At 45.0% G+C, this 21,171-nt stretch overlaps 1 protein-coding gene and 1 non-coding gene across 2 annotated transcripts; both read left to right on the plus strand.

Moving 5' to 3' along the window:
* Positions 1-10,828: 10,828 nt before the first annotated feature.
* On the plus strand, positions 10,829-10,901 carry TRNAR-CCU (transfer RNA arginine (anticodon CCU)). The gene has a single exon. It is a non-coding gene; the product is annotated as a tRNA-Arg (tRNA).
* A 513-nt stretch (positions 10,902-11,414) lies between these two features.
* FMC1 (formation of mitochondrial complex V assembly factor 1 homolog) lies at positions 11,415-15,917 on the plus strand. Its single transcript, XM_007983111.3, has 2 exons — positions 11,415-11,655; positions 15,623-15,917. Exons 1-2 carry the CDS (start codon positions 11,518-11,520, stop codon positions 15,824-15,826), a joined length of 342 nt encoding a protein of 113 aa, XP_007981302.1. The 5' UTR covers positions 11,415-11,517; the 3' UTR covers positions 15,827-15,917.
* The last annotated feature ends 5,254 nt before the right edge of the window (positions 15,918-21,171 follow it).

Raw genomic sequence — 21,171 nt, forward strand, 5'->3', positions numbered from 1 at the left:
ACCTCCAGCTCCTGGTAACCACCATTCAACTCTCTATCTATGACTCTGACAACTATAGATACTTCATATAAGTGAAATCATGTAGCATTTGTCCTTCTGTGACTGGCTTATGTCACTTAGTGTAATGTCTTCAAGGTTAGTCATGTTGTTTGTCATGTGACAGGATTTCCTTCCTCTGTAAGGCTGAATATTACATGCTGTGGATAGAGTACATTTCATTTATCCATTCATCCATTGATGGACACGTGGGCTGTTTTCACCTCTTGGCTATTGCGAATAATGCTGCCATGAATGAATGTGGGTGTACAAATATCTGTTTGAGTTTCTACTTTCAATTCTTTTGGATATATACCCAGAAGTGGGGCTGCTGAATCTTATGGTAGTTCTGTTTTTAATTTTTCGAAGAACTGCCATACAGTTTTCCATAGCGGTTGCACCATTTTACAATACCACTGTTGGGTTTTTCTCACACCTCTTCAACACCAAATGAGGGTAGTTGTTTTTTTCCCTTCCTGACACCAACCTATTCTCCAACTCTCCAGACACCAACCAAGAATCTTACCATTCAATTCCATTTTGACAGTAACTACCCAGAGTTACTCTAAGACTCACAGGTTGAAGCATTCAGTCCCACAAGACTGCCTTCACTTATACGACCGGGGCCAGTCTCTAGCATTGGGTCCCCAAGTTACCCACACTTCTGTCTGACATAACTATAAATTCAGGGGTCCCTCCAATCCTCCCAGATTTGATAATTTGCTAGAATGACTCATAGGACCCAGGAAAGTGCATTACTTACTATCGTCGGGTTATTATAAAGGATACAACTTAGGAACAGCCAAATGGAAGAAATGCATAGAGCAAAGTATGGGGACAGGATAAGTGGAGTTTCCGTGCCCTCTCTGGGTATACCACCCTACTAGCACCTCAATGCATTACCAACCCCGAAGCTCCCAAAACCCTGTTGTATAGAAATTTTAGTGGCAGTTTCATACACAGTCATATGTAGGCCTGACTGATTCGACCATTGGCCATTGCTGATGGACTCAATCTATAACCTCTCTCCTCTCCCAACAGAGGCATGGCTTTCAGGAAGAGAAAGTATTTCCCCTCCACTGAAACCAGGGCAGGCAATTAGGAGGGTTGTGGAGAAAGGATGAGAGGGTTTTTTGTGAGTGAGCTAGCCACTCTGTTGAAAAGTGGATCTGGGCCGGGCGTGGTGGCTCACGCCTGTAATCCCAGCACTTTGGGAGGCCGAGGCGGGCGGATCACGAGGTCAGGAGATCGAGACCATCCTGGCTAATACGGTGAAATTCTGTCACTACTAAAAATACAAAAAAACTAGCCGGGCGTGGTGGCGGGCCCCTGTAGTCCCAGCTACTCAGGAGGCTGAGGCAGGAGAATGGCATGAACCCAGGAAGCGGAGCTTGCAGTGAGCGGAGATGGCGCCACTGCCCTCCAGCCTGGGCGACAGAGCAACCATCTCAAAAATAAACAAACAAACAAATAAATAAATAAATAAATAAAAGTGGATCTGCTGGACATGGTGGCTCATGACTGTAAACACAGCACTTTGGGAGGCCAAGGTGGGTGGATCACTTGAGGTTAGGAGTTTGAGACCTCACTGGCCAACATGGCGAAATCCCATCTCTACCGAAAAATACAAAATTTACCTGGGTGCAGTGGCATGTGCCTGTAATCCCAGCTACTCGGGAGGCTGAGGCAGGAGGATTGCTTCTTGAACGCGGGAGGCAGAGGTTGCAGTGAGCCAAGATGGTGCCACAGCACTCCCGCCTAGGCAGCAGAGTGAGACTCTGTCTCAAAAAAAAGAGAAAAAAAAAAAAAAAAAAAGAAAAGAAAAGTAGATCTAATGGAATAGTTTTTCCTTCACTGAGGTTTCACCTTCCAGCTTGTTACTGCTATCAACCGATGTCTGAAAATGGGTGAGTACAGTACAGTTAGATGTTTTGAGAGACCACATTCACATAAACTTTATTATAGTATACTGTTATAATTGTTACATTTTATTAGTCATTGGTCTCTTACTGTACCTAATTTATAAATTAAACCTTGTCATAGGTATGTGTGTGTAGGAAAAAACAGTCTATATAGGATTCAGTACTATCTGCAGTTTCAGGCATCCACTGAGGGTCTTGGAACGTACAGCCCTCGGATAAGGGGGAACTACTGAATCGGCACAGAGTGAAACTACAATGGTTTGAAGAAGCCCATAATGTGCTGGGGAATGCTGCATAGAAGCCAATATTATGGCACTGGTTTCTGAGGGGAAAAAAAAACTTTATTATCACAAGTCAACTGGCAAGGAGATAGGAGGGAGGCAGCAGCCAAACTTGTCTCTCCAGTCTGCGGGTGGGTCCAGCCTTTATGGCCTGGCCATCTAGTCCGAGGGGGTGCCAATGCAGCTGGTCTGCCGGGCTAGTGGTGGTAACAATTAGGAGGTTACAGCCCTTTCTATTGCACATGCCTGGACAATTTTGGCTCCGTGTCACCTGTCACAACTTAAGCAATGGTTAATCAGCTTGAGCTTGTCCCACGGCTACAAAAGGAAGCTCAGTCCCTAGATGACCTTTTAGAGCAGAGCTGCCCTACTAACCTGGAATGACCACTTCTAGACTATTATGCAACATAAATATTTTTTATTTAATTTCTAACTTAAGCTACTGTGTTTGAGGTCTCTTTGTTACAGCAGTTTAGCCTTTAATTAATACATATAGGAAATTAGTTCAGAAAGAGAAGACAACTGATATATACAGAGTTTTCTGACCTGACTTCATCTGCTTAAAGTATACAATTTTTATTTATTTATTTATTTTTGAGATGGAGTTTTGCTCTTCTCGCCCAGGCTAGAATGCAATGGTGCAATCTTGGCTCACTGCAACCTCTGGCTCCCAGTTCAAGCGATTCTCCTGCCTCAGCCTCCTGAGTAGCTGGGATTACAGGTGTCTACCACCACGCCCGGCAAAGTTTTGTGTTTTTAGTAGAGACGAGGTTTCACAATGTTGGCCAGCCTGGTCTCGAACTCCAGATCCACCCGCCTCGGCCTCCCAAAGTGCTAGGATCATAGGCGTGAGCCACTGCTCCTGGCCTTTTTTCTTTTCTTTTCTTTTTGAGACAGAGTCTTGCTGTGTCACCCAGGCTGGAGTGCAATGGTGCAATCTTAGCTCATTGCAACCTCCGCCTCCTGGGTTCAAGCGATTTTTGTACCTCAGACTCCCAAGTAGCTGGGATCACAGGTATGCGCCAGCAAGCCCGGCTAGTTTTTGTATTTTTAGTAGAGACGGGGTTTTGTCACGTTGGCCAGGCTGGTTTCAAACTCCTGACCTCAAGTGATCCGCCTGCTTTGGCCTTCCAAAGTGCTGGGATTACAGGCGTGAGCCACCATGTCCGGCTAAAGTATACAATTTAATGGTTTTTGATATAACTGAAACCACTACCCCAAATGAGATTTCTGTCACTATAGATTGATTTGCATTTTATATAAATGGATCATATAGTATGTAGGCTTCGTGTCTGGTTTTGCTCAGGATAATGACTTTAGATTCATCCGTGTTATGCATCAGTAATTTGTCCCTTTTTATTGCTGAGTAGTATTCCACTGCAGATATGCTACATTTTATTTATTCATCCCTGTTAATGGACATTTTAATGAGTCTATTATTCACATATCAAGTATGACTCCAAATGTGATGTCATTCCTTTTATATTCAACCTCATTTTCAAGTGGTCAAGCAGTCGCTAAGCAACAGCTCAGTGCCTAACACTGCAGCAGTTTCTAGACTGACTTGCTAAACTTCCACAGACCCAGTCAAGAAGGAGACAATGAGTCCAATGGGTTCAGATAGTTTATTATTTACACAGACAGCAAAAGCAAGATGGTGTCTGCTCCCATGTCCCCAGTCCAGCAGGATGATGATGAATCACAGAAAGCAAATGATAGCTTAAGTGCTGGATTGCTCTGCCATGGAGCCAAATCCAACTGCAGCCAAGGCGTTTTATAAACTTATGCAGAAGTCTACAGCTGTACCATAAGTTAGAATAACGTGGAAAGTTCTGTGCTCAACTGACATCAGAGAAGTTGATGAGAAATGGCCCTGTAGCAGTCTCCCAAAAAATAGGGATGAGAAACTGCCTTACAGTAGCTCCTTACCAGGCATATCCCCTTTTTGCATCAGGAGCAATCACAGGGCTTTCTACTGAAAAGTGGGGAAGTAGATTTTGGGGGTGCCTAACTGCAATATATGTGGCCTACACGGAGACATGCATGGTTGCCAGGATGCCGTGGTAGACCATTCCTACACTCATCTTATACCATAATGACATCTTTTTTTTTTTGAGATGGAGTTTTGCTCTTATTGCCCAGACCAGAGTGCAGTGGCACTATCTCAGCTCACTGCAACCTCCACCTCCCGGGTTCAAGTGATTCTGCTGCCTCAGACTCCTGAGTAGCTGGGATTACAGGTGCCCGCCACCACGTCCAGCTAATTTTTTTGTATTTTTAGCAGAGATGGGGTTTCATCATGTTGGCCAGACTGGTTTCGAACTCTTGATCTCAGGTGATCCACCCACCTCAGCCTCCCAAAGTGCAGGGATTACAGGCATGAGCCACTGCACCTGGCTTCCATAATGATATCTTAAGTCACATGCCATAACAACAAAAATGCACTAAAAAATGACTAGCAGGATGAATTTGTGTAATTCACTGAGCTTAAGATTTCTCACGTAAAATAAAAGTAGCACCTAAATGAATTCCAAGGTCACTTCTACGTCATTTGAATCAATTCAGAATTGTGACTGTACCAAATGATTGTCATTAAATTCATCATGCTAGGTGCATTCAACCTGATAGTCAGGTTTCACCTCAGTAAATCATATACTTTCCCTCAAGTCTTCTTATTACAAACAGCATAGCAAATAGGAACTAAAGAAGTAAACTGTTTAGGTTTCTTTTTCTTTTCTTTTCTTTTTTTTTTTTTTTTTTTGAGACGGAGTTTCGCTCTTGTTGCCCAGGCCGGAGTGCAATGGCGCGACCTCGGCTCACCACTACCTCCGCCCCTGGGTTCAAGTGATTCTCCTGCCTCAGCCTCCCGAATAGCTGGATTACAGTCACGCACCACCACGCCCGGCTAATTTTGTATTTTTTTCATAGAGGCAGGGTTTCTCCATGTCAGTCGGTCAGGCTAGTCCTGAACTCCCGACCTCAGGTGATCCGCCCGCCTTGGCCTCCCAAAGTGCTGGGATTACAGGCGTGAGCCACTGCGCCCAGCATTTCTAAGAGTCTCAGGAAAACTGTCCCCCTGGAGGTTCTATGCCATCTCTATTTGACAATTACTGGAAAAATGATGGCAACTGAGAGAGCTGTCTCAAGATATCATCACTCAGGTACGACATATTCCATAATGGTGGACCATCTCCAAACAAAGCTAACAGCACTTTGCAGGTTCTCTCGTGGAGATCAGCTATTCCAGGGCCAGCCCCAAAGAACATAGCTCCGCATGGGAGCTATATTACATCATCATCATGACCCAGGTAGGTACCAAACTCTCTGGGTGATAGCTTTAATTTAATTCATTCGTTTTAATTATTATTTTATTATGTTTTAATGTTTTTACTCTTTTAAAACCTGGCTGGGCACAGTGGCTCATGCCTGTGATCCCAGCACTTTGGGAAGCCAAGGCGAGCAGATTACTTAAGGTCAAGAGTTTGAGACCAGCCTGGCCAACATGGTGAAACCCCATCTTTACTAAAAATACAAAAAGTTGTCGCGTGTGGTGGTGCACGCCTGTAATCCCAGCTACTCCGGAGGCTGAGGCAGGAGAATCACCTGAACCTGGGAGGCGGATATTGCAGTGAGTTAAGATTGCACCGCTGCACTCCAACCTGGGTGACAGAGAGAGATTCCGTCTCAAAAATAAATAAATAAATAAAATAAACCACTTCAAAAAGAAAAAACAAAATGTCTGGTGTGATGGCTCACGCCTGTAATCCTAGCACTTTGGGAGGCCAAGGCGGGTGTATCACTTGAGGTCAGGAGTGAAACCAACATAGTGAAACCCCATCCCTATTAAAAACACAAAATTACCATCCTGGCTAACAAGGTGAAACCCCGTCTCTACTAAAAACACAAAAAATTAGCCGGGCTTGGTGGCGGGGCGCCTGTAGTCCCAGCTACTCAGGAGGCTGAGGCAGGAGAATGGCATGAACCTGGGAGGCAGAGCTTGCAGTGAGCCGAGATTGTACAACTGCATGCCAGCCTGGGCGACACAGCGAGACTCTGTCTCAAAAAACAAAACAAAACAAAATTATCTGGGCATGATGGCATGTGCCTATAGTCCCAGCTACTCAGGAGGCTAAGGCAGGAGAATCACTTGAACCCGGGAGGTGGAGGTTGCAGTGAGCTGAGATTGTGCCACTGCACTCTAGCCTGGGCGACAGAGTGAGACTGTATCTCAAACAAAACAAAACAAAACAAAACAAAACAAAACAAAACAGAAAAATCTTCACAAAAAGAAAAAAGAATTTTTTTTGAGACAGGGTCCCACTCTGATACCCACGCTGGAGTGTAGTGGTGTGATCAAGGCTCACCACAGGCTCAAGCGATTCTCTCACCTCAGCCTCCCAAGTAGCTGGGAATACAGGCACACACCACCACACCTGGCTAAGTTTAAATTTTTTTTTGTAGAAGTGGGTTTTCGCTGTTGCCCAGGCTGGTCTCAAACTTCTGAGCTCAAGCAATCTGTCTGCCTCAGCCTCCCAAAATGCTGGGATTACAGGCTGGGATTACAGCCTCCCAAAGTGCTGGGATTATTGTTATAATAATAATAACAATTATTATTACTTTAGAGATAAGGTTTCGCTGTCATCTAGCGTGCCATGCAGTGGAGAGATAATAGCTCAGTGCAGCCTGGAACTTCTGGGCTCAAGTGATCCTCAAACTACTGTGTAGCTAGAACTACAGTCACGCACCACCATCTATACGGCAATCTATTTTTTGTTAAGATGGGGTCTTGCTTTGTTGCCCAGGCTGCTGGCTATCACTGTACACTCAGTTAAATAATCAGTTGGTGTGTCTAGCCAAAAAGTACTATCCGAAAACCCTGAGTCTGAAAATAAGTAAGAGCGGGGAACTTTTTTTTTTTTTTAGACAGGTTCGTGCTCGCTGTGTCACCTAGGCTGGACTGCAACCTCTGCCTCCCGGGTTCAAGCAATTCTCCTGCCTCAGCTTCCAGAGCAGCTGGGACTACAAGCACACACCACCACGCCCAGCTAATTCTTGTAATTTTAGTGGAGAATGTGTTTTTGTCATGTTGGTCAGGCTGCTCTTGAACTCCTGGCCTCAAGTGATCTGCCTACCTTGGCTTCCCAAAGGGCTGGGATTACAGGCATGAGCCACAGCACCCAGCCAAAAGTGGGGAACATTTAAAATGGTAACCTTGAGAAAGCTGTTTAAGATGTTAAAGTTCCTTAATTTAGCCAGTGTGGTAATCAGCTGAGGGTGCTGAAGAGTGACCTATAATGAGACTGGGTTTTGAACAGAATCTTACATGGTTTTTTTTTTGAGATTTTTTTTTTTTTTTTTTTTTGAGACGGAGTCTCGTCTGTCGCCCAGGCTGGAGTGCAGTGGCTGGATCTCAGCTCACTGCAAGCTCCGCCTCCCGGGTTTATGCCATTCTCCTGCCTCAGCCTCCCGAGTAGCTGGGACTACGGGCGCCCGCCACCTCGCCCAGCTAGTTTTGTGTATTTTTTAGTGGAGACGGGGTTTCACCACGTTAGCCCATGTTGGGATGGTCTCGATCTCCTGACCTCGTGATCCGCCCGTCTCGGCCTCCCAAAGTGCTGGGATTACAGGCTTGAGCCACCGCGCCCAGCTGAATCTTACATGTTAATACAAATGAGTTTACTACATTTTGTATTTATTATCAGGAGCATTTTTTTCCTAAAGATAAGGCAGGGTATCAGGCTAAGAAGATAACAGGAAAGAAGAAAATCATCTAAAAACTTAAAAAGACAATAAAGTTTTAAAAATTTTTCCAAAAAAAATAAATAAATAAAAAGGCAGAATCATCAAAGCAGCTTTTTTTTTCCCATGAAGTAGGCACACCACATGTTTTTACCTTTTCTTAACTTTGAATCCTACTGCCCTTTTTTTTCTTCCTTCTTTCTTTACAGATTAGAAGTCTGTGGGGCTGTTCTGTTTGGCATGCAGTACTTTTTTTTTTTTTTTTTTTTTTGAGACAGAGTTTCGCTCTTGTTGCCCAGGCTGGAGTGCAGTGGTGAGATCTTGGCTCACCACAACCTCTGCCTCCTGGGTTCACGCAATTATCCTACCTCATCCTCCCAAGCAGCTGGGATTACAGGCATGCGCCATCACACCCAGCTAATTTTTTATTTTTGGTAGAGATGGGGTTTCTCCATGTTGGCCAGGCTGGTCTTGAACTCCTGACCTCAGGTGATCCGCCCACCTCGGCCTCCCAAAGTGCTGGGATTACAGGCCTGAGCTACCGTGCCCAGCGGCATGTAGTACTAAGTATTCATTAGTAGCCAATATTTAGAAGGAAAGCTATAGCATTAAAACAGATTTCCAGAGTTTCCTGAAAAATAATTTTTTTAAAAGGATTTGCTTTCCTAAAATAGCAACAATCAGTGGAGGTGAGTAATGGCTGCCCCCTGGACAGGTGGGCTAGGTGCTGTCCAGTTCACCAGGTTTCCAACCAAGTCAGCTTTCCTCATTAATGAACAATTGATGTTCCATTTGTTTGTCATTCCTGCTCAGTAGCTTATGTCTCCTAGCCATTGGGGCCAGACAGTGCCAATCCCTTTAGGAGCTTCAGACTAAGCTGTTACGACTATCCTACCAAGGAGTAAAGCCTGGTGAAGAAACAGGCTTTTCTGTTAGGCACAGGACTTTCGGAGCTGAACAACTTCCCAGTCTGATGGAGGAGACTGACAACTACAGCATGGAGTAGTGGCCATGTACCTACATTAAGAGTTATTTATGATGAGTAAATAAAGGGAGCAACAGGGGACCAGAGGAGGTGAAATTGTAGCAGGACGAGCGGCAGACAAAACTCCTCAGACACCGGATTAAAGAAGGAAGAGGGTTTTTTTATTCGGCCAGGAGCATCGGCAGACTCACATCTTAAGAACCGAGCTCCCTGAAGAAGAAATACGTGGCCTTTTTAAAGGCTTACAACTTTAAAGTATCCATGTAAAAGGGTCATGATAAATCAAGCATGTGTGGAAAACGTGACGAGGGGCTACATGCATCAGCTAACAGAACAAAAAGTTTTACAGTGCTTTCTCATACAATGTCTGGAATTTACAGATAACACTAGTAGTTTTGGTCAGGGGTTAATATTATCATTATTATTTTAACCACCAGGGCCAGGTGGTGGTGCCAAGGTCGTCTAGTTATTTATCTTACTTCTGTTTCTTTCCAACTTTTTGCTTTCTCCCCCTTCTTGTGTCTTATAAACTAGGGAAAAGGGGAGAGGGGGAAAAGCTGGGAAAGACAGCAGGAGAAGTGGTGGTCTCATTCTATAAAATGAGTAATTTTCACCTTGCAGTATTGACCTTAAGGGCCTAGAGATGGGTCTAACCTACACTTCTGGAATAAGCTGAAGCCCAAAGGGTAAAGAGGCATATTAACACAAATGGTTAAGTTTCAGGCAGAGGGAATAACAGGTAAGGTGTGTGGTGGGGAAGAGACAATGAAAGTGGAGATACCTGGAGCAGAGGGTGACAAGAAGCGAAGTGAGAGATGAAGATTAAGATATAAGCGAGGATCAATTTATGTCGTTTGAACTTAGGGACAATGGGAAGCCCCTGTGATACTATAAGTAAGTTTACTGGGACTCTGAAGTGATTTGTTCAAGTTATACAATTAGGGACGGAACCAAAAAATGAACTGCTAATTTTAAAAATTAATTCCTAATCAATGTACTATTACTTCCCCGCTCTCCCATGTTTATCGCTGACCCACCAATTCAAAGGACAGGGCACATGTTTCTTTTTTTTTTTGAGATGGAGTTTCGCTCTTGTTGCCCGGGCTGGAGTGCAATGGCGCGATCTCGGCTCACTGCAACCTCCGCCTCCAGGGTTCAAGCAATTCTCCTGCCTCAGCCTCCCGAGTAGCTGGGATTACAAGCATGCGCCACCACGCCCGGCTAATTTTGTATTTTTGGCAGAGACAGGGTTTCTCCGTGTTGGTCAGGCTGGTTTCACACTCCCGACCTAAGATGATCTGCGGCTGATCCGCCCGCCTCGGCCTCCCAAAATGCTGGGATTACAGGCGTAAGCAACCGCGCTCGGACTGCGGAAACGGCCTCAACGCCTCAACCGGAAGCAGAAACTGACCGCGGCAGGCACCACCTAACGGCCGCTGGAGCAAATCTCCACCCGGAAAGTCGCAACACCGGAAAAGGTCAGACTGTTTCCGGTAAAAACCCAACAGAGCTGAAGTTCAGAGGGCGAGTCTCGAATATCCGGCCAATTTGCCCAGCGCGCTGTGCTCCGCGACGACGTATGCCTGCTTTTGCGCAGGCGCGGGGACTACTGCGCAGGCAAGCGCGTACGCAAACGCGTGCGCGTGCCCGTTCAACGTCCGGAGCATCGGTGCAGTTTCGAGGGTAAAGCGTTTGGCGCAGTAATGTGGACTTTTGTTCTCTAACTACAAGTCCCAGCATACGTCACCCCTCACGTGGGCGCTAGGTGTGGTTTCGTGGGATAGGGTAAGGCAAAAATGAAATGACGATGACGTACCAAAGAGGAAAATAATTGAATATGTTGTTTGAGCGCGTCGCTCACAGAAGCCCCAGTGGCCTAATGGATAAGGCATTGGCCTCCTAAGCCAGGGATTGTGGGTTCGAGTCCCATCTGGGGTGGCCTGAAATTTTTGGCCTTTAAAATACTTTTTTCCCTTTCTAAACAAAGCGAAATATGCCAACTTTACTTTTTTTTTTAAATGGGAAGCGCGTGTTTGTGTTTTTACTAGCTGCAATTTTCGAGAATCTGCACACTCCCATGTCCTTTCTCTGAGCCGCAGGTGCCCTGGGATTTGGGGAAACGTCAGTAAGTTGACTTTTGATATCCCTTCTATAAATCATTTTAAAATGTCTTCTCAGCGTGTTCCGTATCAAATCCACACCCACACCCCGCGCTGGGCCCGCTCCTCCTGAGACTCAGCGGTTGGTCGGCTAACGGGCATCTTAAATGACGCCGTGAAGAAAGGCCCCTATTTACCCAAATCCTTGTTCTGGGTTAGAGGACCTGGTAGCGTCAGTTAACGCTCGGGTTTCGTTTGCTTTTCTTGTTAGGGCGCCCCTCGGCCTTCGATTAATAAGGCTCGGTACAACGGACAAGTGAGCGGTTCCACTGCTAGTTAGTCGATAGGAGGAGCCGGTAGTCGTCCGACCGTACCATTAGGCGCCTGGGCGGGAGGAGGGGTTTTGCAGGGTCGTAGGACGCCGTCGGGCACTAGGCTCGGAGAAGGACAGGAAAATGGCGGCCTTAGGGTCCCCGGCGCGCACTTTGCGAGGACTTCTGCGGGAGTTGCGCTACCTGAGCGCGGCCACCGGCCGACCCTATCGCGACACCGCGGCCTATCGGTACCTTGTGAAGGCTTTCCGTGCACACCGGGTACGGGAGCCCTGTCCCAGGTTCTCCACGTGCTGGGGAGGGAGGAAGAGTCGGGTCTGGGCTGGGATGGGGAGCACGGTGTCTAATTCCGGCATTTCTGAGGCCAACCCTCCCACGGAGCCCTGGTTCTGACCAAACCAACCCAGGCCCTAGGCTCCATGCTCTGGCATAAACTCGGGAACCAAAGGACCGGCGGGGGCGCAGAGTTGCTCTGGGGACGTCAGTCTGTCCTGCAGAGGGGCGGACCCGTCCCGAAGGATTTCATTGGCTGGTCTGTTGCGTTTGTGGAGGGTAAAGTCAGGAAAGTGGAATACAGGAAATGCTGGGGGTTAAAGAATGAAGATGGACTTGAAGGGTGTACTGTCACTAGATTTAAAGCCACAGCATTTGGCCAACAATCTCCTCGTCCGTCCCCTAGAAAAGTTATTCCAAGAAGCATTTCTTTTTGAGACGGAAAAGAAAAACTGGGCTTTAGGGAAGGAAACTTGCTGCCCTTGAGCAATGTTGGGAAAGGGAGAACGATCAACTGTCGAATTTCTGAGCCATGGACGTCAGAATGTAAGATCTTAGAACTCAAATTCACCTAGTTTTTAAAAGGTGATAACTTAGGGGCTGTGCTAGGAACCTGGTCTAAATAGAAAGAATCAGATGCACATGGGTCCTGTCCTTTCAGAAGCTTGCTCCCCACCTGAGGAGCAATACAGTAAAGCACTTAGGATAAATAAGTGCTCAAGGTGTAGACAACAGGGGCTGGGGTATAAAGAAGGGGTAGTTAGGGAAGGTTTTCCGGAGGAAATTAATCGGGGACCTGAGGGGTAATTTGGAGTTAGCAAGTAAATTGGGGTTAGGGTCCAGATTTAAAAGCTAAACAATTGAAAGCCAAAGGGGAGAAAAATTGTCAATTGAGAGTGGTTTAGCCCCGGGGGGGGGGGTGGATGAAGTGGAGGTAGATGAGGTGGTAGGCCGAACAAGAATTTAAACTTTTTTGTAAGTGTAATGGGAAGCCATTCTAAGATTGCGATCTCGGCTCAGCGCAACCTCCGCTTCCCAGGTTCAAGCGATTCTCCTGCCTCAGCCTCCCAAGTAGTACAGGCATGCGACACCATGCCCAGGTAATTTTATTTTTCTTGGAGACGGGTTTCTCCATGTTGGTCAGGCTAGTCTTGAACTCCCGACCTCAGGTGATCCGCCTGCCTCAGCCTCCCAAAGTATTGTGATTACAGGCGAGCTACCGAACCCGGCCCCATTCTAAGATTTTTAAGGAGGTGACATGATTATAGTTGTACCTTATGGGGATACCATTACCCTTGAGAGAGACTTGGTAATGGTTCTGAAATTCATGGTACATTCCGGAAATAACACTCTGGAATGCACTTGAGCATAGGGGAAATGGTTTCTATTTCCTTCAGGCTCAGAGCTAACTCAACCATCCCATTTTCTCTATCCTTTCCCTCTGGAGAAGGGATTCTATTAGGGAGAAACCTCCCTTCACAGGGAAAATGCAGTGTCCTATTTCATTTGATCTCTTTTATGTTCTTGTGATCTATTTAATGTTTCCTGTCTATTGCTGACCCTTCTGTCCTCATGATTCAGGCTCAACTAAAGCAAGGGCAGTATTCTATCCTACGTTAACCTAGAATTCTCATGTCAAATTCCACACATTTAGGCTTATATATTAATAGAAATGGATGCTATTATTTGTTAATGCTTGATATTGGTGTTGATTTCTCATAAAGTTTTAATTACTAAAAAGTTAAATTTGTATTAAAGCAGATTAATAATGTTTTTAAGCAGCTAACAAATGTTGCTTTCAACATGATCTGCAGATCCTGAAACCCACATTCTAACAGCATGGGCAATATAGTGTAGTGAGACCTCCTCTCCAAAAAATTTGAAAATTATCCAGGCGTGGTGTCCCATCCTCTAGTTCCAGCTAATTGGGAAGCTGAGGTGGGAGGATCACTTGAGCCCAGAAAGTCAATCAAGGCTGCAGTGAGCCATGTTCATACCACTGCTCTCCAGCATAGGCCACAGAGCGAGACACTGTCTCAAAAACCAAGAAGCCACACACATTCTAGTTTTCAGATTCTAACACTAGATATTCAAATAGAGAAAGGGGATTAGGCCAGTAGCGGTGGCTCACGCCTGTAATCCCGGCACTCTGGGAAGAGGCGGTGGGTGGATCGCTTGTGCCCAGGAGTTCAAGACCAGCCTGGCAACATGGTGAAACCCTGTTTTCATAAAAAATAGCCGGATATGGTGGCACACATCTGTAGTCCCAGCTACCTGCGGGGCTGAGGCAGGAGGATCACTTGAGCTGGGGAGATCAACAGCCACGTTCACGCCATTGCACTCTAGCCTGGGCAACAAAGTGAGACCCTGTCTCAAGAAAAAAAAAGGTGGGGGTGGGGATTATGTAGGTAGTGGTACCCAGATTAATCCACACTTGGACATGGCTCCTTTAGTCACTCAGAGTTATGTACACATCCCCATCTCACTTTTCCTGCCCCTTTCTCACAGCCTTGAATACAGAACTAGTCAAAGAGGGTGCAGTGAATCTCAAAAGTATGATGAAGAAAAAAGGTTTAGAGTCATTTGGGGACTTTGGAATGGATATGGAATTTCTAGCTTCTTAAAGTCATGAGTCCAGATTTTTCAGATGGATAAGCAAATGGTGAGAGCAAGAACAACTATTTCTCAGTAACTCTGAGGATTGGTTCCAGGACACCCCCCAGCCCTGCTCAGGGATACCAAAATCCACGGGTGCTCAAGTCCCTGAGATAAAATGCTGTAGTATTTGCAATATAACCTATGCACATCCTCCTGTATACTTTGTTATCTCTAGATTATAATACCTTGTGCAATGTAAACGCTATGTAAGTAGTTGTTATACTACATTGTTTAGGGAATAATGATAAAACATATGTTTGGTAAGACATGATCATCCTTTTATTTTTTTCTGAGTATTTTTGATCAGAAGTTGATGAATCCAAAGATGCAGAATCCATGGATATGGAGGGCCAATTGTAATAAGTAATATGAACATAAGCATACTACTTTTATACATAAAACCTTCATTTTTTACTATTTAGCACAAAGCTATCATTTTTCAGACAAAGTAAGTTTTCAATTTTCTTTTTTTTGTTGTTGTTGTTGAGATGGAGTCTCACTTTGTCGCCCAGACTGGAGTGCAGTGGCCTGATCTTGGCTCACTGCAAGCTCTGCCTCCTGGGTTCACATCATTCTCCCACCTCAGCCTCTGAAGTAGTTGGGACTACAGGCACTTGCCACCACGCCCAGCTAATTTTGTTTTGTTTTTTAGAGACGGGGTGTCACCGTATTAGCCAGGATGGTCTCTATCCCCTGACCTCGTGATCTGCCCGCCTCGGCCTCCCAAAGTGCTGGGATTACAGGCGTGAGCCACCACGCCCAGCCAAGTTTTCAATTTTCATTGTAATGAAAGGTGTATGCCACATTAATCAAAGTCACAGAAATATAAATAAAGCAGTCCTTTATTTGCTTGAAAGGGAGAAAGTTCTACATTATATTATTTAGGTGACATTAATGATCAGTGACCTAATTATAATTTCCATATCTACCATTAACCAACCTCTGAGGATCTCTGGGCTTTAGTCCTCATCTGTAAAATGAAGGAATTGAAACTAGTGACTTCTTGCAGTACTGACTGAATACAGGAACATTCAATGCAACTCCTTTTAAAAATCCGAAGTAGAGGTCAGCTTTACTAATAATTACAGAGTGCCTTTATAGATGTAGTAGAGGTCAGCTTTACTAATAATTACAGAGTACCTTTACAGATGTATTAAGTATACATGTATATATATACATGTCTGTATTTCCTCTGTGCAATTTACTTTCACTCTAGTGAATGCTTATTTATTAAATCTGTCTCTGTGGACCTGTATCTGTAGCTGGGTTAAGAGTTTCTGACTTCCTGCTTCTCTAGGTCACCAGTGAAAAGTTGTGCAGAGCCCAACATGAGCTTCATTTCCAAGCTGCCACCTATCTCTGCCTCCTGCGTAGCATCCGGGAACATGTGGCCCTACATCAGGAATTTCATGGCAAGGGTGAGCGCTCAGTGGAGGAGTCTGCTGGCTTGGTGGGTCTCACATTGCCCCATCAGCCTGGAGGGAAGGGCTGGGAGCCGTGAACATGGAGAGTATCCTCGGATGCTACATTCATAGGAGAACTGAATAATTTCTATCAATATGTATTTACCATTAAATTTTTTTTAAGTTTAAGATTTTTCTCTGTAATTTTGTTTACTAGTTCTTAGGGGAATTAAGTGGAGGTTTCATGTTTACTCTCAGTGAATTTACTGAACTTTTTGCAGTAGACTGATGTTGTTTTTCTACTTAAAAAAAATTTTTTTTTTCTTTTTAATTTAAAAAATAGTACAAGCCTTGGCCAGGCATGGTGGCTGTAATCTCAGCCTGTAATCCCAGCACTTTGGGGGGCCGAGGCAGGTGGATCACCTGAGGTTGGGAGTTCGAGATCAGCCTGACCAACATGGAAAAACCCCGTCTGGTGGCACATGCCTGTAATCCCAGCTACTCGGGAGGCTGGGATAGGAGAATCGCTTGAAACTGGGAAGCGGAGGTTGTGGTGAGCCGAGATCGCACCATGGCACTCCAGCCTGGGCAACAACAACAACAAAGTAGTACAGGCCTTTTGTTTAAGGAATTCAAATGTTATAAAATAAGAGAAGCCCTCTTTTCCTTTGTTCCTCCTCCTTTGTCCCCATTACCAAGTGGTCACTATTACTAACAGTTTGATGTGCATCTTTCCAGATCTTTCCTGTACATACACAGTTATACATACATACCTCATTTAAAAATACATAAATATGATGTGTTACAGTCCTGGCAGGAAATAGGTGGCACACTCAAATAGGGTCATTGAGGAGAGTTAAAGGGATACATAAAGGTGTGGGTGAATTAAGGTCGAGATGGTGAAGCTCTTAGGGGTTCTCAGTAGTAGAGAGGTCTTTTTATCTTTTAGTTTTAATTGGGCAGGGCCCGAACCAGAATAGGTTAAGAGAGACTCTAGTGGGGAGTTCTCACCTGCCCAGGCCTGACCAGTGCAGCCCCTTGGGTTGAGGAACATGGCCACAGCTCAGCTATAATCCACAGAGGGGGATGGATGAGTACATTGACATCTCTTTCTGTCTCCTAATCTTGTCAAATTGTTCCTCCTCTTGAACTCCCTATCTGGGCAAATAGCTCCACCATGCACTTGCTAACCAAGACAGAAACTTGGGCTTCATTTGCTATTCCCCTCTCTCCTTATTTTTCACAATTATTCAGCAATTTCGGCTTCTGCAATAGCTCTAATAACCTTCTCCCCCTCTGTCTCCACTGCCTCTGTCCTAATTCAAGCACTGAGAATCTTTTGGCTGAACCAATAAAATAGTCTCCTAAAGGGTCCCTTTGCTTCTTATATCCTTATTTCCTCAAAAATCATTCTTTCTGTGAATTGCCAACACTTACTTACCTTTGGCTCCGTTATGGTATATGTCAGTTTCTTCTGGTAGATAGATAACCTCTTTTCTCCTGGACTATGTCTCATTCGTGATCTTTGCAGTTTCCAAACCACCTTCCACAGTGACTTACACATTGCGTGTATTAAATGTTTTTGAATACATAACTTAGCTCCACTCGGAGAGGTACAATCTCAGCAGAACTATTCATAAAGCAATTCAAGCCAGGCGTCGTGGCTCACGCCTGTAATCCCACGACTTTGGGAAGCTGAAGTGGGTGGATCACCTGAGGTTGGGAGTTCGAGACCAGCCTGACCAACATGGAGAAGCCTCATCTCTACTAAAAACACAGAATTAGCTGGGCGTGGTGGTGCATGCCTGTAATCCCAGCTACTCAGCAGGCTGAGGCAGGAGAATCACTTGAACCCGGGAGGCAGAAGTTGCAGTGAGCCAAGATCGCACCACTGCACTCAAGCCTGATGACAGAGTGAGACTCTCTCTCTAAAAAAGAAAAAAAGAAATATTTACATTGTGATTCTACTTTTATAATTTACCAGATGTATGCTCTTGGGCAGTTTAGTTGACCTGTGCTTTTTCCCTCTTACATTAAATGGGAAGGCCAAAAAGGTTGTAATAAATGAGAATAATGTTTATATAAAACACTTAGGGCTGAGCCTGGTGGCTCACACTTGTAATCCCAGCACTTTTGGGAGGCTGAGGCAGGTGGATCACTTGAGGTCAGGAGATTGAGACCATCCTGGCCAACATAGTGAAACTCCGTCTCTACTAAAAATACAAAAAAACTAGCCAGGTGTGGTACTGGGCCCCTGTGGTCCCAGCTACTTGGAAGGCTGAGGCAGGAGAATGGCATGAACCCAGGAGGCGGAGCTTGCAGTGAGCCGAGATCGCGCCACTGCACTCCAGCCTGGGCGACAGAGCGAGACTCCGTCTCAGAAAAAAACAAAAAACAACAACCAAAAAAAAACCTAGCCAGATGTTGTAGCATACGCAAGTAATCCCAGCTACTTTGGAGGCTGAGGCACAAGAATTGTTTGAACCCGGGAGGCGGAGGTTGCAGTGAGCTGAGGTGGCGCCACTGCACTCCAGCCTGGGTGACAAAGCAAGACTGTCTCGGAAACAAACCAAGCAAACAAAAAAATCCAACACTTGCATGGTGCATAATGAGTATTCAACAAAAAGAAAATCTTACTGTTTTCATCTTTTTACTTTACTCTCATTCCTTTTATCATGAACCCTTTTCTAAGCCCTACTGCCACCAGTCTTCAGAAGTATATACGTATTATGTTATTATGGTTTAAATAATTTTCTCAGGCTATTTCTGTTCACATTATAACCAACCTGTACCTCCTATTCAAGTTGCACCATCAATAATCAGCTGAACTCAGTGTTAGAATTGATTCTAGAACACAAACTGTATTGGCAGTAAACTTTCTATACTGGAAGGTCCCAGCCTGGGAATCCTGAGGTTTGGTTACTAGTCTAGTGATAAGTGATAAAGCACTAGTGGTAAGTACTTTACTGCATTTCTTCACTTTGTTGTCTCTTGCTCACCTCCTTTAATGTCAGCTGCTCCCCTTCTCTGGATTTTCCTTTAATAGTACTTAAATATGCTTTTCCTTCTAAAAACTACTCTGCCTCTACCTCAAATGCCTTTTCAGCTACTACCCGCTGTTCCTCTTCACAAATGGATGAATTTATTCAAAGACTTGAATGAATTATATTCACTTACTATATTTTTTTTTTTTTTTTTTTTTTGAGACGGAGTCTCGCTCTGTCGCCAGGCTGGAGTGCGGTGGCGCAATCTCCACTCACTGCAAGCTCCGCCTCCCGGGTTCACGCCATTCTCCTGCCTCAGCCTCCCGTGTGGCTGGGACTACAGACGCCTATATTTTTGAAACTTCTAAAATAAGTTGTATCAAGGTAAATTTACATATAATAAATATACCCATTTTAGGTGTACAGGTCAATGAATTTTGACAAATGCATACACCTGTGTCATAAACATCCCAGTAAAGCAATGTAACATTTTCATCACCCCCAAAAGTTATCTTGTGCCCCTTTGCAGTCAATTCCCCTTCCCCACACCTGGTCTCAGCAACCACTGACCTGCTTGTTGTCACTATAGATTTGGCTGTTCTAGTATTTTATCCAAATGCAGCCACACAGTATGTACTCTTTTGAGGCAGCTTCTTTTGTTGAGCATACTGATTTTGAGCCTTAACCTTTTTTTTTTTGAGATGGAGTCTTGCTCTGTCGCCAGGCTGGAGTGCAGTGGTGCGATCTCGGCTCACTGCAAGCTCTGCCTCCCGGGTTCACACCATTCTCCTGCCTCAACCTTCTGAGTAGCTGGGACTACAGGCACCCGCCACGACACTTGGCTAATTTTTTGTATTTTTAGTAGAGATGGGGTTTCACGGTGTTAGCCAGGATGGTCTCAATCTCCTGGCCTTGTGATCCGCCCGCCTCGGCCTCCCGAAGTGCTGAGATTACAGATGTGAGCCACCGCGCCTGGCCACCTTATCTTGTTAGTAATCCATGTTATTGTTCTGTATCCATTTTCTGCATTTTTTACCCCTTATCCTCAATGCACTGCAGTCTGGTTTCCACCCCTCTACTACCATCAAAACTGCCACCCAGCGGTACAGATGACCTTCAGGACACCAAACCCTGTGGATCCTATTTATTTTTTATCTTTGTTGTCTAGGGAGCATTTGACACTATGGGCAATTCCCTGCTTTTCCCTTGGCTTTGATGACACCACCACATTATTTTTTTTGAGATGAAGTCTCGCCCTGTCACCAGGCTGGAGTGCAGTGGTGCGATCTTGGCTCTCTGCAACCTCCCCCTTCTGGGTTCAAGTGATTCTCCTGCCTCAGCCTCCTGAGTAGCTGGGATTACAGGTGCCTGCCACCACACCTGGCTAATTTTTGTATTTTTAATAGAGATTGGGTTTCACCATGTTGGCTAGGCTGGTCTCCCAACTCCTGACCTTGTGATTTGCCCGCCTTGGCCTCCCAAAGTGCTGAGATTACAGGTGTGAGCCACTGTGCCCGGCCCATATTCTTCTGTTTTTTTCTTACTCTAGTCATTTTTCAGTCATGTTCTGTGTATCCCTTACATGTTGGGTATTCCTCAGGGTCCTGACCAAGGTCCTTATGTCACACTCTACATAGTTTCCCCTGAGTGATCACCTTCACTTCCATGACTTCAGTTATTCTCAAAATGCTGATAACTCCAGTTCAGGCTCCTCTGGCATGGTGAAGACCTGGATGTCCAACGGCCTGGCAGATGACACCACTTAGGTAACTCAGATATCTCAAATTCAGTGTGTCCAAAATGGAACCTCCTCATCTTCCCCTACAAGTCTCTCCTGGTATTCCCTATCAGTTCAATGACACTTTCACTCAGTCCCTGAAGCCAGAAATCTAAGTTATTCTTTACTGCTTTCTCTCCTTCATATCTTCAGTTAAACATTCACTAAATCAGATTTTTATCTCCCAACAAGGCCTTCAATTTTTGTCGCTACTATCCTAGTGTAGACCTCTTACATCTCTTCCCTTAACCACTGCCCTCCCTAATTGGTCCCTTTTACCTCCAATTGTGCTCTCTTCAAGTCCATTTTCCCCTATGCAACACAGATCTGATCTTGTCATTCTACTCAGAATCCTTCAAAGTAAGACTTTAACAAGAACCTCCAGGGCCTAGCCTTTGCCGGACCTCTTCAGCTTCATCTCTATTCTCTGTGTTTGACAGTCCAGCTAGAACTGAATACAGAAATTCAGTTACTAGGAGCCATCGTCTTGATTTCAACATTTTGCTGTTCCTTATACAGGGAAAGTTCTTCTTCCAATCATACTCCCCTTCAGTAGCTCTTTCCTATTCATTCTTCAGGATTTCAGGTTAAATTTCACTTTCTCTCTTTTCTTCCTTCAACAAAGATTTATGAATGCCTACTATATGAGTGAAACTACCTTAGCTACCCTTACCTTTTCACT

This window comes from Chlorocebus sabaeus, chromosome 21 (assembly GCF_047675955.1).
Source record: "Chlorocebus sabaeus isolate Y175 chromosome 21, mChlSab1.0.hap1, whole genome shotgun sequence".
Lineage (NCBI taxonomy): Eukaryota > Metazoa > Chordata > Mammalia > Primates > Cercopithecidae > Chlorocebus > Chlorocebus sabaeus.